This window comes from Ictalurus furcatus, chromosome 28 (genome assembly GCF_023375685.1).
Source record: "Ictalurus furcatus strain D&B chromosome 28, Billie_1.0, whole genome shotgun sequence".
NCBI classification, from domain to species: Eukaryota; Metazoa; Chordata; class Actinopteri; order Siluriformes; family Ictaluridae; genus Ictalurus; species Ictalurus furcatus.
The window spans coordinates 8,153,279-8,170,697 of NC_071282.1; the positions used below are offsets into that span (position 1 = coordinate 8,153,279).

Sequence of the window (17,419 nt, forward strand, 5' to 3'; positions counted from 1 at the left end):
AAAAGAATTGGCGCCCTACACGGCCTGCTCTAAAAGAACTGCCTCCGTACAAGTCAGGCTCTAAAAAGTATTGGCGCCCCATCTGTCCTGCTGTCAGAATTATTGGCACCCTATCTGGAAGGCTCTCAAAAGTATTGGCCCCCTATCTAGCCGGCTCTCAAAAGTATTGGCACCCCACATGGCTGGCTCTCCAAAGTATTTTCGCCCTACACGGCCGGCTCTAAAAAGTATAGCTGTACTACCCGGCCGGCTCTATCAGTACTGGCGCCCTACACGTCCGTCTCTCAGAGGTATTGGCGCCCTATCTGTCCGGCTCTCAAAAGTATTGGCGTCCTCAGCATCCGGCGCCAAAAAGTATTGGAGGAGAGGTGTGCTATGACTTTTGTAAGCGATTGGAATGATGTAATTCCCAGTACAGAACCACAAACTCAGAAAATTTCCCATTGACTCAAATTTAAAAACTTTTGAGATTCACAAACATATATACAGTATCTCACAAAAGTGAGTACACCCCTCACAGTTTTGTAAATATTTGATTATATCTTTTCATGTGACAACACTGAAGAAATTACACTTTGCTACAATGTAAAGTAGTGAGTGTACAGCTTGTATAACAGTGTAAATTTGCTGTCCCCTCAAAATAACTCAACACACAGCCATTAATGTCTAAACCACTGGCAACAAAAGTGAGTACACCCCTAAGTGAAAATGTCCAAATTGGGCCCAAAGTGTCAATATTTTGTGTGGCCACCATTATTTTCCAGCACTGCCTTAACCCTCTTGGGCATGGAGTTCACCAGAGCCTCACAGGTTGCCACTGGAGTCCTCTTCCACTCCTCCATGATGACATCACGGAGCTGGTGGATGTTATAGACCTTGTGCTCCACCACCTTCCATTTGAGAATGCCCCACAGGTGCTCGATAGGGTTTAGAACATTACCTTCACCCTCAGCTTGTTTAGCAAGGCAGTGGTCGTCTTGGAGGTGTGTTTGGGTTTGTTATCATGCTGGAATACTGGCCTGCGGCCAAGTCGCCGAAGGGAGGGGATCATGTTCTGCTTCATTATGTCACAGTACATGTTTGCATTCATGGTTCCCTCAATGAACTGTAGCTCCCCAGTGCCGGCAACACTCATGCAACCCCAGACCATGACACTCCCACCACCATGCTTGACTGTAGGCAAGACACACTTGTCTTTGTACTCCTCAACTGGTTGCCGCCAAACACGCTTGACACCATCTGAACCAAATAAGATTATCTTGGTCTCATAATCCATGTCCTTAGTCTACTTGGCTTCAGCAAACTGTATGCCAGCTTTCTTGTGCATCATCTTTAGAAGAGGCTTCCTTCTGGGACGACAGCCATGCAGACCAATTTGATGCAGTGTGCGGCGTATGGTCTGAGTACTGACAGGCTGACCCCCCACCCCTTCAACCTCTGCAGCAATGCTGGCAGCACTCATACAGCTATTCATTGAGGGAACCATGAATCCCAACATGTACTGTGACATACTGAAGCAGAGCATGATCAGTATGCAGTATTCCAGCATGATAACGACCCCAAACACACCTCCAAGAGGACCACTGCCTTGCTAAAGAAGCTGAGGGTGAAGGTGATGGACTGGCCAAGCATGTCTCCAGACCTAAGCCCTATCGAGCATCTGTGGGGCATCCTCAAACGGATGGTGGAAGAGCACAAGGTCTCTAACATGTGAAGCTCTGGTGAACTCCATGCCCAAGAGGGTTAAGGCAGTGCTGGAAAATAATGGTGGCCACACAAAATATTGACACTTTGGGCCCAATTTGGACATTTTCACTTAGGGGTGTATTCACTTTTGTTGCCAGACATTAATGGCTGTATGTTGAGTTATTTTGAGGGGACAGCAAATTTACACTGTTATACAAGCTGTACACTCACTACTTTATGTTGTAGCAAAGTGTCATTTCTTCAGTGTTGTCACATTAAAAGATATAATCAAATATTTCCAAAAATGTGAGGGGTGTACTCACTTTTGTGAGATACTGTGTGTATATATATATATATATATATATACACGCACAGGTGAATCTCAAAATATCTTAATATCATGGAAAAGTAAAATTTTACCTGTAATTGAATTCAAAAAGCGAATTCATATATTCAAATATAGAATATGTGTATTCTAGATTCATTACACATGAAGGGTGTCACGTAATGAGGTTAAGGACGGATGAAAGTGCAGAAAAGTGTTTTATTAGAGACAAGATATACAGACAAATCCTAAACGTGCATCAATAGCGTAGTCAAACAGGCAAATGGTCAGGCAATCATCAAATGGGCATAAACGAGGCAAAACTGAATTGAAAAACAAGAACAAGAACAGGATCAAAACTATGGCACGTAACCAAGGAACAAAGGCTTCTTACGGTGGTAACACTCATGCAATGCTTCGCCCCGAACAATGAGACACAAGGGGTTTAAATACTAAACATAATCGGGGTGAAATTCAAAACAGCTGAGAACAATGATGACAAATACGGGAAACAAACAATGACAATACGGGGCAGAGACAGGGCAGAAATCACAAAAACACACGTGTGAAATGTAAACTTGTCACTGAAACCCAGAAGTGCGCGCTCACACTTCAAGCTTCGAAGCATGCTGCGTGCTACAGTGCTAGCGTGTGGGGAAATCATCACAAAGTGAAATATTTCAAGCCTTTTGTTTTAATCTTGATGATTACAGCTTACAGTTTATGGAAATCAAAACGCAATATCTCAAAATATTATAATAAAGAATTTATAATACAAAAATGTTTACCTTCTGAAAAGTATGTTAATTCATGCATTTGTTGGGGCTCCTTTTGCATGAATTACTGCATCAATGCAGCGTGGCATGGGAACAATTGGCCTGTGGCATTGCTGAGGTGTTATGGAAGTCCAGGTTGCTTTGATAGCAACCTTCAGCTCGTCTGTATTGTTTGGGTCTGGTGTCTCTCATGGATTCTCTATGGGGTTCAGGTCAGGCGAGTTGGCTGGCCAGTCAAGTATTACCATGGTCAGCAAACCAGTTACTAGTACTTTTGGCACTGTGGGCAGGTGTAGAGTCCTGCTGGAAAAGGAAATAACCATCTCCATAAATCTCGTCAGCAGATTGAAGCATGAAGTGCTCTAAAATCTATTGGTAGACGGCTGCATTGACTCTTGACTCTCGAAAACACAGTGGAACAACACCAGCAGATGACATGGCACCCCAAATCATCACTGACTGTGGAAAATTCACACTGGACTTCAAGCAACTTGGATTCTGTGCTTTTCCACTCTTCCTCCAGACTCTGGGACCTTGATTTGCAAATTAAATGCAAAATTTACTTCCATCTTCCCCATGATTGTGGTTGTGTGCACTGAGAGATTAAAGGCTCAGGAAACCTTTACAGGTGTTTTGAGCTAATTAGCTGATTAGAGCTCTTCTCAGGTCAATATTTCTGTATTTTGAGATACTGGATTTTTTATTTCCATGAGCTGTAAGCCGTAATCATCAAGATTAAAACAAACAAACAAAAAAGGCTTGAAATATTTCACTTTATGTCTAATGAATCTAGAATGTATGAAAGTTCCACTTTTAGAATTAAATTATGGAAAAAAATAATTTTTCCATGATATTCAAATTTTTTTTTAGCATCGGTATAGATTTGTCAGTTATTATTGGCTATTATCAGCATTTATTAGCTATTGCCAGCATTTCTCAGCAATTATCAGCCTTTATCAGCATTTATCAGCTCTTAACAACCATTATCAGCATTTACCAGGCATGATTAGCATTTATCAGCAATTATCAGCATTTATCAGCCATGAGCAGTGTTTATCAGCCATTTGATTCAATATTTTATTTCTCACATACACAGTTATATACAGCATATAATTTGCAGTGAATTGAAAACCTGGCATACTCCTCTTTAGACTGTGCATTAAATACGAAATTTAAAATAAAAAACATTATATATAGATATAAGATATAGATATAAGATATGAAATATGAAATATATGTACAGGAATGTGCAAAACATGGATGTACAAAATTAGCTTGGAATGTGCAGAAAACGGATGTACAAAATATACAGTATGTACGTGTAGTAACAATGCCATACAAAGTGCAGTGTGTGGAGTTTCAGTGTAGTGCAGAATGAACTGTAGAGTCCTTATGGAATCCTAAGGGATCTTTATGGAGGACATGTCCATGTTGAGGAGTCCGATGGCCTGAGGGAAGAAGCTCCTCGTAAGCCTCTCAGTTTTAGCCATCAGACAACAGAAGTGCTTGCCTGATTGCAGCTGGCTGAACAGACAGTTGGGGTGGGGATCACTGGGGAGACCCTGAATTTCCTCAGCAGTCTCAGATGGTTCAACCGTTGCCTGACTTTGTTCACCTGAGCTTGAATATGATGAGTCCAGTTCAGGTCCTCAGCGGTATGTACTCCAAGATAGCTGAAGCTGCTCACTCTCTCCATAGGGGTCCCACCAGTCTCAAATGGGGTGTAGTTCTGTTTCAGCCTCTTCCTGAAGTCCACAACCAGCTCCTTAGTTCAGGGAGAGACTGTTAGCCTGGGACCAAGCTACGAGTTTCTCCACCTCATCAAAGTTGGCAGCCTCGTCGTTGAGATGAGGCCCATAACCACTGTGTCATCAGCAAACCTGATGATAGAAGTGGAGCTGTGAGAGGACACACAGTCATGTGGGTCCTCTGAGTGAACCAGGCAGCAAAGATGTAATCGGAAGAGATAAAACAATGAGCCACATTCCACCTTGATGCCCGAACCTACACCCTTGGACCATTCAGAGAGCCACAGTTGAGTATAACGTTCTTTGGTGGGGTGGCCATATGGCCAGGAAGTCACACCAAAGCCACAACCCCCCACCCCCCGGAACGTGGTGTGAAAGAAACCCTATCCTGGACCGCAGTGTAGAATCACTGGAGTCCAAGTTCATTCCACCTCCTAAAAGACACAGACTCTGCAAATACCTTTCCTGATCTTTATTTCTTTATCTCAACTACTGGAGTACTGTCACCACAACCTAGATTAACTATACGCCTTCTTAATGCTAGTTTAAACAAAGCACCAGGGCCAGATGGCTCACCAAACAGACAAAATCCAAAGACCCTCACCAGTAAAGTTGATAACTTCAGGAAGAAATCCACCCCCCTTGAGTGATTTACTGAAGAATGAGAATAAGGAAATTCAGGTAGAATGTCAAGTTTGAGCCACGCATCATGAAAAGTGTGGAACCACATGTCTGCAGAGGCAATGGACTACTACTAGACAATTACTGTCATAGGTGGAGAATATGGCTTACACCCTGCCCTAAGACAATGTTTGATTGGAGGAAACATTTTGGGGTTGGACTAGAAAAAAGGGTTAATATCGTTGAATTAATAGCCTCCTTAAATTTAAAAGCCGGCAGTAAGTTAGCTTTGTAGCCATTCCTAAACTGAGAATAGCAGTGGTCCAGTGTGTTTGCCCCTCTAGTTGGACGGGAGACGTGTCGATAAAAGTTTGGCATGACCTGCCTGAGGTTAATAATAATAATAATAATAATAATAATAATAATAATAACTTTATTTTGTATAGCGCCAATTAAAGTTGCTTTCTCAAAGTGCTTTACAACAAAACAAACACACCATAAGGCAAAACACAAAAATGTACAAATCAAATACAAATACAATACGAAACAATCAGTTTTAAAAAATGAAGACACATGAATAAAAAAGAATTTAAAAAAAGAATTAAGAATGACTATACATAACAAGAAAAAGTTAGAAGTCAAGCAAAGGCTCTCCTAAAGTAAAATGTTTTAAGACTAGATTTAAAAGTACCTAGCAACTGTACTTCCCTAATGTCAACTGGGAGAGAATTCCACAGTTTAGGGCATGTCACCCATGGAGCAAAGACGTGTATGAGGAACAGCTAAAAGACCAGACTGAGAGGAGTGCAAAGCATGATTTGGTAAGTACAAAGTTCAAAGCTCTGCCAAATACTGAGGAGCCAGACCATGCAATGCTTTATAAATCAGCATAAGAATGTTAAAGTCAAGTCGGTACTTGACAGGCAGCCAGTACAAGAACTCTAAAATAGGGGTTATGTGATCACATACCCTAGTACCAGTCAGGATCCTAGCTGCTATATTCTGCAGATATTGCAGTTTATTGAGTTTGGATTTAGAAACTCAGATGAGAAGTGCAATACAGTAGTTGATGTGGGGGAAAAACAAAAGAGTTAATCAACCTTTCAGCAACAGAAAAGGACAACATGGACCATAAACGAACAATATTTTTGAGATAGAAAAAGGAAGTTTTGATAGTGTTCTGCACAGAGGGTCAAAAATACTTACCTGGCAGGGGCAATACCATGATCAAGAAGGTTGTTTGCCCAAAGCAAGGCAGCTATTGCACTCAGGCTATGCTGACCTTTGCGAATTCCCCAAATGTGTGAATCTCGTCTGCATAATTTCTGATAGTGGGGGACTGTGTTCGTGCTCTCTCCTGACACATTTTGGGGCAGTGGTGGCTCAATGGTTAAGGCTCTAAGTTACTGATCAGAAGATCAGGAGTTCAAACCCCAGCACAGCCAAGCTGCCACTGTTGGGCCCTTGAGCAAGGCACTTAACCCTCTCCACTCTGCCACATCATGGCTGACCCAAACCTCTTAACAAGCTGGGATGTGGAAAAAAGAATTTCACTGTGCTGTAAGGTATATGTGACAAATGAAGACTTCTTCTAACTCCAAGGTTCTTCAAAAAGGTCTTTCAAAAAAAGACAAAATTAGACAACCAGCATTACACAGTTGATGAGGAGAACAAAGTAGCATGACTTGAGTGTTATAACTGTTTACGCAAAGAAAATTGCTTGTCATCTATATTTTTATCTCAGAAATGCAATTTGAAAGAAAGGAATCATCCACATGTTAACCTGGTTTTGAATGAATGTAAATCTGAGTTTCATCTGCGTAAAAGTGAAAGTGATCTTTAAAGCCGACCAAGTGGAACAATATAAATACTGAAAAGTAAAGGGCCAAGATCTGAGCCATGGGGGACACCAGTGTGAACAGGCCATAAATACGAACTGACGAACAAGAAAGTATGATCTAAACCAATCAAGGTCAGTCTCAGAGACACCAAAAATTCAAGTCAGTTTAGTAATAATGTGTGATCAACAGTGATGAAGGCTGAGCTTAGGTCAAGAAGAATAAGAATTGATAGCGAGCCACAATCAGAAGCTAATAGGATGTTGTTAGTGACTTTTACCAAAGCAGTCTCAGTACTATGAAGTTTTCAAAAAACTCAAAAAGTTCAAAAGATGATTGTGCCATTGTGAAACAACAACACACAACAAAACAAAAATATAAATTTTAGCCAAAAGTGGGAGATTAGATATTTCTAATTTGTAATAAAAATTATTCAAATTATTAAAATGAGTGTTTTGCTTTTTTAGGACTGGAGTTACAGCAGCAGTTTTTAATGCTTCTGGCACAAGACCAGTTGACAAGGAGTCATTTATTATGCTGAGGACAGCCGGACACAAGGAGTCAAAACAAGATTTGATTAAACTTGAAGGCAAAGGATCAAGAATGCAAGTGGTGGCTTTCATACATGATAGCTGCCTACAAAGTCACTCGTGATCTAGTAAATAAAATGTAGACGTGAATTTTGGAACTGAAAAAGTTTAAAAGGTTATTATGCAACAGAGAGGTCGAGTAGGATGAGAACAGATTATCTTGAGGTTGCTCTTGGTCGTCGTAAGGCTTCAGTGACGAAAAGCAGAGCAGTCTCCATGGAGTGACAGCTTTTGAAACCAGAATGCTTGGTCTCCAGTAGGTTGTTCTGTGTGAGAAAAATGGATTTCAATGGATCCTTTCAAGGATTTTGTAAAGAAAAGGGAGGAGGGAAACAGGTCTGTAGTTGTCAACTGCAGGAGTTTTTTTTAAGTAGTGGGGTAACCCGGGCCTGCTTAAATGAGGTACGGTTTGTGCCAGTAGAGAGGGATGTGTTAAAGATGTGTGTGAGTGCAGGTAATAGTGTGGGAGAGATGGACTAAAGAACATGAGAACTCTACTTAGCTTTGTCTCTACTAGCTTTGCAAACCTCAAATTTGGGCAGTATTATCCCATTCTTCATGGCAGATCCTATCAAGCTCCATCAGATTGGAGCTTATCCTATCAAGCTCCATCAGAGTTTGTGTGCACTCTGGAGGTTTTCTTCAAGGATGTTCCTGTATTTTGCTGCATTCATCCATCCCTGAAGTGTTACAAGTCTCACTGACCCTGCTGCTGAGAAGCACCCCATAGCAAGATGCTGCCACCATCCTGTTTCACCATAGGGACGATATTAGCCAGGTGATGTGCAGTGCCTGTTATTGTTGTTTTTTCTTGTTGTTGTTTTTTTTAAAATTTATTTTTATTTATTTTTTTTTATACCAGGCATAGTGTTGCTCTTCTGCCCAAAGTGATCAAATTTACATCTCATCAGACCAACCTTTTTCCACATGTTGCCAGAGTCCTTTGCATGCTGTTTAGCAAAGTCTTTTACTCAAAAATAGCTTAGGTCTTTCCACTTTGCAATGAAGGCCTGAGCCAGAGCCATATTGCCTTGTTTTCCACTGAAGCTAAGCAGCATTGAGCCTGGCCAGTACCTGGACGGTAGACCTCCTGGGGAAAACTAAGGTTGTTGCTAGAAGTGGTATTAGGGAGGCCAGCAGGGGGGTGCTCACCCTATGGTCTGTGTGGATCCTAATGCCCCAGTGTAGTGACGGAGACACTGTACTGTAAAAACAGCACCGTTAGATATTAAACTGAGGTCCTGACTCTCTGTGGTCATTAAAAATCCCCATTGGCCCTTATCTGTCATGGCCCCCTAATAATCTCCATTCCTGAATTGGCTACATCACTCTCCTTTCCACCAATAGCTGGTGTGTTGTAGGCATTCTGGCACATTATGGTTGATGATACACACTGGTGGTGGTTGAGGAGACCCCCCCGACCCCATACAATGTAAAGTGCTTTGAGTGCTTAGAAAATTGCTATATTAATCTAAGGAATTATTATTATTATTATTATTATTATTATTGTTGTTGTTGTTGTTGTTATTATTTATGGAGTGCTGCAGAGATGGTTGTCTTCCAACAATCTTTGGAACTCTTTTAGAGTGTCTTTTGGGTTCTTTCTTACCTTCCTGATCAAGGCCCAAGAAAAAAATTCATATTGAGTTGACTGAAGTTTTTAAACATTTTATTCTGCTGCTTCAAATTGTGTTCTCTAATTAAATGAAAATGGTTTATTGGTCATTCCATCTCAAGTGGTCCAATACAAGTTGCTTGTCCATTATTCATTTTCATATTTTTTTAATGATTATATCTATCTATTGGCATTGCAAAAACATTTTATTTTATTTTATTTTACTTGGTTTGACTACGATGGCCATCTTTGTGTCATGGCACACAACAAATTTTGGTTATACAGCTGATTACAGAAACCTCAAGAATCTGCAAAAGGTACATATATACATGTACCTTGTAATGTGCTCTAGAGATCTGTTTTTGTTCAAAGGAGCTAGGACCATTCTGAGCTGAGATATTGAGGTTTCTTTAAACAGTTGTATAACCAAAATTTGTTATGTGCCATAATGATTGGCTGTTGTAGTTAACCAAGTTCAATGGCAGTAGATAGAGGTAATCATTAAAAAAGTTTTCCAGGTTTCTACGGTTGTGTTTCTACACAGTTGCTATGATATCCCAAGTAGTTGCAATGTGAGTCCATCTGTGCCTGAGATTAGAAACCTTCATAGTGGCAAAGCAGCAGGGATGGATGAGATTTTGCCACTGGACAAGGATGGGGTTGGGTGGATAACATGCCTGGTCAATAATGTATGGTGATCTGGGGCAGTGCCCTTAGCCTGGTAAACTAAGATGATGGTCCCTGTTTTTTAAAAAGGGGACCAGAGGGTTTGTTCCAATTATAGGAGACTCACATTCCACATCCTCCCATGAAACGCTCATGCCTCTGGATAGTTCTGGAGAGTAGAGGAGGGTATCTGGGTAGCTACTCTATGTGATTCGCTCTCTTTGTCGGTGTCTTTGTCAAAGGTCAAATCAATATTTCTGAGGACAGTCATATATCTCGAAAAACATGTCTGCCATTGTGCAATTAATTTTCAGCAGCTATTAGCCAGTTTACCTAAGGCCGAACAGAACAAAACTTGGCTCAAGAAGTCTAAGAAATCGGCCACTGAGGCGCTATCAAGTTTTCCATGCACATAAATGGTTTTGTATATTGCAGTGTTTCACACAACACACAAGTAATTCATATTGTTTATTGGAGCGCCTCATTCTGAACAACTTTGCCTCAAGAACCATTGGAGTCAGTCAAATTGTTCGTTACGTATTTGCAATTATTTAAAAAACATACTTTTGTGAACTAGTACTAGGTTTTTCACTCAACCAAAATAAAACCAGTGCAAGATAATTGTGTGGACTCCTAAGATCAATCAAAAAAAGTTTAACTTACGATTCATCATCATGACGGCAGGCAAAAATGTTTGAAGAGGGCATGGCTGCTTTTACTGAAATTACCATAACTCTTGAACAGAATGATATATTTTCACCAAACTTGGCACACTTATGTGTGGCCTCAATCTGATTTAAATTTGCACTAAATATGGAACCATTGGTCCAACTGACCTGAAATCTTGCATGAAGTGTCTATGTCTAAGGTCCCATCAGTGTCTATGAGGACAGTTGTTAATCTGGAAAAACATGGCTGTCATCAGCCAATCAATGTTCAACAGCTATTAGGCAAGGCCTATATTTCTTAAAATTATCTTGCTTTATCTCTGATTTAGGTGCTTTTAGGCTTGCACAATATTAAGTAATATCTTTTCACACATGTCCTTAAAGGCCCTAAAGTGTTTGAACCCCAATAATTGGGTGGTTATTAAAGCTGGTGGCAGCTATATTTCCTCTTCTTCTTCCCTCTTCTTCTTCTTCTTATGATGATGATGATGATGATTATTGTTGTTCTTAGTAGTAGTAGGAGGAGGACAAGGAGTTGGAGTAGTAGTATTAGAATTATATGTACTTTATGAATAGAGCATGAAATAGGTCCTGTTTTTTTTTTCTCTAATTTTGCAGGATATATTCACCTGAAAATGATTTGATGGAGAAAACTAATTGACTAAGATGACACTCACAGATCCACCAAACATACTGGAATCTGCTGTGTATCAAACTGCTAAACTGAATTCCATCTCTATTCACATCAAGCTCTACTCTTCCTGTAAACAATGTGATTCCACACGTATCAGTGCACTGGAGGATCCCTGGAACAACCCAAAAAAGCACAGTTGTATGTTTGATACTGCATCTCTACACAAGCCCAAATATACCACAATTGAAATGGAGTACCCATGTACAAGGGTGGACAGATTTGTAGCCAACCCAGATGCTGCCTGGAATGTGCTAGCACAACATAAAATGCACAAATTGCACCGTTTTTCATCCCCAGATCTTTATAACATGCAAGTAACCCCTCAAATTGTGACTGCTGAAATAGCTGGTGAGGTTGCACTTAGGAGAAGAACAAGATCAAGAAGTGCTTCACGAGTCCAGACCAACTTCATTCCTTTAATAACTGATGGTTCCCCTCCTGTGGTAAGAAGGAATCATGATTTTCAAAGGTCTCCAAAACACTCTCAGTGGAAGCCAGAGATGTCTACCAGAGAGTCCTTCTATGGACCAAGTTGTACTGTTATTAATGAGGTACATCCCATTAAACTGCAGCCACAGAGGACTGATAGCATTAGGCACTCTCCTACTTATATGCCTGAAAGTTTGGATGAGGGAAGGACTTTTAAACTTGCCAGTAGTCCTCATGTAAGATGTCGAGTTGACATTAAGCCTGATGAGTTAGCTTTATGCCAACATGGTCAAAAGTCATCCATTTCAAGGGTGGACATACCATCACAGAGGTATAGCAGTAGTGGCAGTCAGAGTCTTACAGTACCTCCCCATGTCTCCACCTCCAGAACACCAACTCCCACTGAATATTTCAAAGGTGAATACACACCTACCTATCAGTATTCCCAAAGTATGCCAACCAGTTACATGCTGCCATTAAAAACCCCACCACAAAGAATACCTTCTCAATTGGAGATGAAACAATATGGAAGGGAGAGAAGAGCTAAGTCAAACCCCAGTGTGCCAGTTAAATTCTCCAATGTAGACAATTTGGGAAAGTATGAATCTTCACCCCCAAAAAGAACTTACTATCTAGATGAATATTTTACCATTCCTAGCCAAAGCTACTCTCCTAAAGTACATTATTTCCAAGATAAAAAAACTCATGTGGTTCATACTATACCTGACAGGCCGTATTTCACAGAAGGAGAAATTTATCATACTGAGCCAGAGCAGTACATAATACAGACACCCCCTACACGAACCTTAATTGGGGATGACCCTAGGACACATCAGGTTCAAACAGTTCCCCCTAAGATTTTCTATGTAGGTGATCCCTATGTACCTCCACTGGAAACTTACATTCCAGCCCAAGTATACTACACAGAGGACAGGCGTCATGCACACATGGTTCAGCCAAAATCACATGATTTGTATGGCTCAGATGTGTCTGGCTATTCCACACCCTATCCTTCATACACATCTCAAGTTAAACTAGCAAAAGTTAGACAAGAGTCCATGCTTACCCCTTGGTATAGTAACCTGTGTATGGAGCCAACAAGAGCAGTAACTGACCCAAGGTCTCACTCAAGGTCTTGGGACAATATCCTCAATACTCATGTAGCACAGGAACAACCTGTGTCTCATGGGAAAAGTGATGAGAATCTCCTATGTCAAAGGAAACAAACTTTGTCAATAAATAACAGACCAAAACCTGTGGTTGTTAATCTTTCAAGTTCACCTAGACGTTATGCAGCTTTATCCTTGTCTGATAATTCCTTGATTGACAAAAGCCCAGTTGACACTAAGGGAAGCTCAAGCAAACATTGGTATGTCACTCCTGAAATCACTATTACAGACAATGATATCAAACCTTGCAAGGGCTATAAGGCAGAGGCACGCTCATCCAGTTGGGATGTGCTTGATTCTAAAAGAGCTCCAGGTGATGAGCTCCATGCCTCTTACCATGAGACAATTCCCTTTCCAACTAAAGATAAAACAAATCACAGCACTTCACTCCAACAAAGCTTAGAACAACTTGACAAGCTTTTAGCTGACCTGGTCATTGATTATAAACCACCCACTAGTATACAGGCCAGTGAAGACTTGATGGATCAACTCAAGAAGCTTATTGATGAAGAGGCATTATCATCAGGAAGAAAGAATTCAAAGGCAGTATATGAGAGTAGCATGTCCCTTGACAAACCATCAACATCCATAACAATAGATCCTCAGAACAAAAGAGACACTGAGGGGAGATGTGATGGTCTGCAAAATAGTAAGGAGTGCTCCCCTGACCAGAGTCCAGATGAGGATGAGACAATGATGTGTTCTAACAATAAATGCCGTCGGACAGAGACAATGTTTAATGCTTGCCTCTACTTTAAATCCTGCCACAGCTGTTACACATATTACTGCTCTCGCAACTGTCGCAGGGAAGACTGGGCTATTCACAAGGAGAGCTGTCTGTATGGAAGAATTGGCAGTATATGTCGCCACATTATTAAATATTGTAGAGAAACTGCAGAGGTCCACAAAGCTTTCTCACGTATAGCCAAAGTGGGATACCTATCCAGAGGAAGAGGTGTGCTGTTTTTGAGCTTTTCAAACCCTGGATCATCAACAAACTTCCTTCAGTATGGACTAGAAAGCCTCCTAATGTCTCCAACATATCTGTCCATACGTGAACTAGATAGTTACATGGATAACCTTGGAGATTATTGTAAGGAGCTCCAGGAAGCAGGTAAGGAATATGACCCCAATGAATGTTTTCTGTTGAATGTATCCATTGCTGTTGGTGATCAAGTGCCTGAGAGATCACCACCAAGGGTAAAAGCCCCAACAGTTAGGAAGTATGCCAAGGTTGCTTTAGCCTCTTACAGCCCAGAAAGGAATGTCCATGAGAAAGAACATGAAATGGAGACTTTGATTCTCACTCCACCACCAGGAACAGCTGACATCGACAAGGAAGGTGAAGAAGGGAGAAAAGCTAGAGAGATTTGTTTCATCAACATTCAGCGGGAGCTAAGAATTCGTGGGGTGTTCCTCCGCCATGAGTATCCCCACGTGTATCAGAAACTCTGTGAGTTTGTGGAGAGCAACAGAAGGTTTACTCCTACCAGTATTTATCCTATTGACAAGAGAACTGGCAAGCAGTTCATGTGCATGATAATGGCAGCCTCTGAGCCACGGACTTTGGATTGGGTTGCCACCCCACATCTTCTAGATGATATTATTTAAACAAATACACCTTTTAGGTACATACATATATGTGTATGTATGTATATATATATATATATATATATATATATATATATATGTATATATATATATATATATATATATATATATATATATATATGTATATGTATGTATATATATAGTTATGTACTACAGATGATACATCTATCAATACACATATCAAGGTTGTTATAACTGTTTATATGTTTTTTGTTATTTAAAAACATGCATTAATGTATCTAATACGTAGTATTACATTGTTGGTAGAAGAAAGTTGCTGGAAGAGGAAACTACAAATTGTTTATTGAAATTTTGCTATGATAGGTTAGAAGAGTATTTTCAGAATGATTTCATGATAGCTTGCTAATGAGTGGTAACCGCGGAGAGTCACTACATCAATCATTAATCATTCAAATGCTTGTGCTGATTATAGAACAAGTACTCATAATGATTGCAATGTGATGAGCAGTACAATTAAAGACGAATTATGTTTCTAATTTTTAGTCAGTCCCACCAAAACAAATTTAAATGATGTACTGTGTCTGAATTTGCACAGATACTCAATATAAAATGATGTGAAGAATATAAACACAAAGTCACACTTGATTAATTAATTTATTTTTTTTACTAGAGATAGATAGATAGATAGATAGATAAATTATATGGCTAAAAGTAAGGGGACATCTTTTTCTGAAACCATGTGCAGTTATATGGGGTTGCCCCCCCCCCGAATCAGATTGGAATCTGTGCCCATTTAGTCAAAAGAGCATTTGTGAGGTCAGGCACTGATGGTGGACAATTATGTCCACCATATCATCAGTGCCTGATGGTGGACAATTATTGTATTATGAAAGCCTGGTTTGCAATTGACATTCCAGTTTATATCATAGGTCGGGTTGAAGTCACTTGTCAAAGTTGTCAACTTGTTAAACCATGTCTTTTATGGACTTTGCATTGTTCACATGGGCATTATTATGCTGAACAGTTTCCTAGGCATTTCCAAACTCTTGCCACAAAGTTGGAAGCATGCAGTACTAATTACTGCTAAGCAAATGAATGCTGTATATGACATTACCCTTCACTGGAACTATGGGACCTAGTTCAAACCCTGAAAAACAACCCCAGACCATTATACCTCCTTCACCAAACTTAATTGTTGGCACTATGCATTCAAGTTGGTAGCGTTCTCCTGGCATCTGCCAAACCCACATTTGTCCATCAGATTCCCAAATAGTGAAGCATGATCCATCACTCCAGAGAACATGTTTCCACTGCTCTAATCGATGCTTGGCATTGCGCGTAGTGATCAAAGGCTTATGTGCAGCTGCTCGGCTATAGAAACCCATTTCATGAAGCTCCAGATGCACAGTGCTGATGTTGCTTTCAGAGGCAGTTTGGAACTCTGTAGTGAGTGATGGAACAGAATATTTTTACGTGCTACACACAGCGGTGCTGCTCTGTGAGAACTGTAACAACTTAGAGTTGACTAGGGCAGATATAGCATTGAGATCTTCAGTATGACCCATTCTACTGCCAGTGTTTGTCTATGGAGATGCATGATTTTATGTACCTGTTAGCAATGGGGTGTGGCTAAAACACCTGAGCTCAATAATTACGAGGTGTGTCCACATACTTTTGGCCATATAGTATACATGGATAGATATTATTGGATAAACTCAACAAATCATTTGTGTGCTACATAGTTGGTTTTAAATTACATGCTCGTACATTTCAAACACATTTACACCTTTTCATGTTACGAACATGATATCCTTGTAATCAATAACTAGATTAGAAATATCTAAACAAATATAATTATCATCAGCATGGTATGAGTTAAGTGGTCCAACTATGAATTATTATTTAGTACACTTGGAAAGCTGTGTTTACATCTATTTTTTTATTTTTATCCTTTATATGACAAACATATAGCCTAATATTTTTAAATATCGTGTGTGTGTGAAAGTTTTCAGTCACCAGGTAATTTTTTATGTTTCTAGGAGTAAATATTGAGAGTTGGACTTATTCTTTCATGACAACATTTTGCTAATCCCTGCTATTTAAACACTTTGTAACTGTTTAGACTGCCACAGCATGGTATAATTTTAATCTCACAGTGTTACACAGTGTACGTGTAACACTGTGAAATTAAAATTATACCATGCTGTGGAAGTCTGAACTGGTATAAAACTGCGAGCGTCAACATGTTCAAAGTACAATATTTGTGTGTAAGACCCATCTTTATGAACAAGAAAATTTGTATTTATCAGGCGTGCGTACACATAGCTGGCAGTAGCCATTGATAAATCCCACTTTCTTTTTTTTTTTTTTACATAAAAAAGCCCTCAAATTGCCATATATGGTAAACAATTCCATTGAAAAAGCACAGTAGCCTGCTCACTGTGCTGCTTGTTTCAAATGATATAGAACATGCTAAATAGTAAGATGTAATTAAGATACTGTTGCATGAAGTAGAACAACACAAAATGGTTTATTTGGCACTTTTATGATTAGTTTGTCTAATAAATAAATACAGTGTCATCTGTCTGCATCTTATGAGCACTGAAATCAATAATTACTTTCTCAATTATGCTGATATGATAGGAAAGTATGTAATATACAGTATAGAAGTTCTGCATAGTCAGTTTACCTGATATAACACTTTTCTACCACTAGGGGTTCTTGAATACGCATAGTCAGGAAATATACACTCACTGTCTAAAGGTACATTCACACATACAGCGATTTTATTGCTGCAAGTCCTTAGTCTCTGTACTATGAAGTGCGGACGGATGAAGCCCCTTGCCACTTTGTCTCCTCAAATACCTTTTGCACGCATTTACATACCTTCCTGTTTCATGCAAATATGCCACCTAGCCAATCAGTAGTTAACCCATCTGTTGTATCTGTTGTGTGTCAAGCATGATTATATACTCTGCCTTTCTTGGAATAAATGAGAGATCTTGCCATTGAACTTTGTTTT

The 17,419-nt window shown here is 39.9% G+C and overlaps 1 protein-coding gene and 1 non-coding gene across 2 annotated transcripts in view; both read left to right on the plus strand.

Moving 5' to 3' along the window:
- Nucleotides 1–14,436, plus strand: part of ajm1 (apical junction component 1 homolog) — a 63,755-nt gene extending 49,319 nt beyond the window's left edge. The window contains exon 3 of the mRNA XM_053618078.1: nucleotides 11,152–14,436. Coding sequence (XP_053474053.1) covers nucleotides 11,200–14,436 — 3,237 coding nt within the window. The 5' untranslated portion in view covers nucleotides 11,152–11,199. The remainder of the gene's footprint in view (nucleotides 1–11,151) is intronic.
- On the plus strand, nucleotides 6,355–6,516 carry LOC128603965 (U1 spliceosomal RNA). Its single transcript, XR_008385125.1, has one exon. It is a non-coding gene; the product is annotated as a U1 spliceosomal RNA (small nuclear RNA).
- Nucleotides 14,437–17,419: the final 2,983 nt, after the last annotated feature.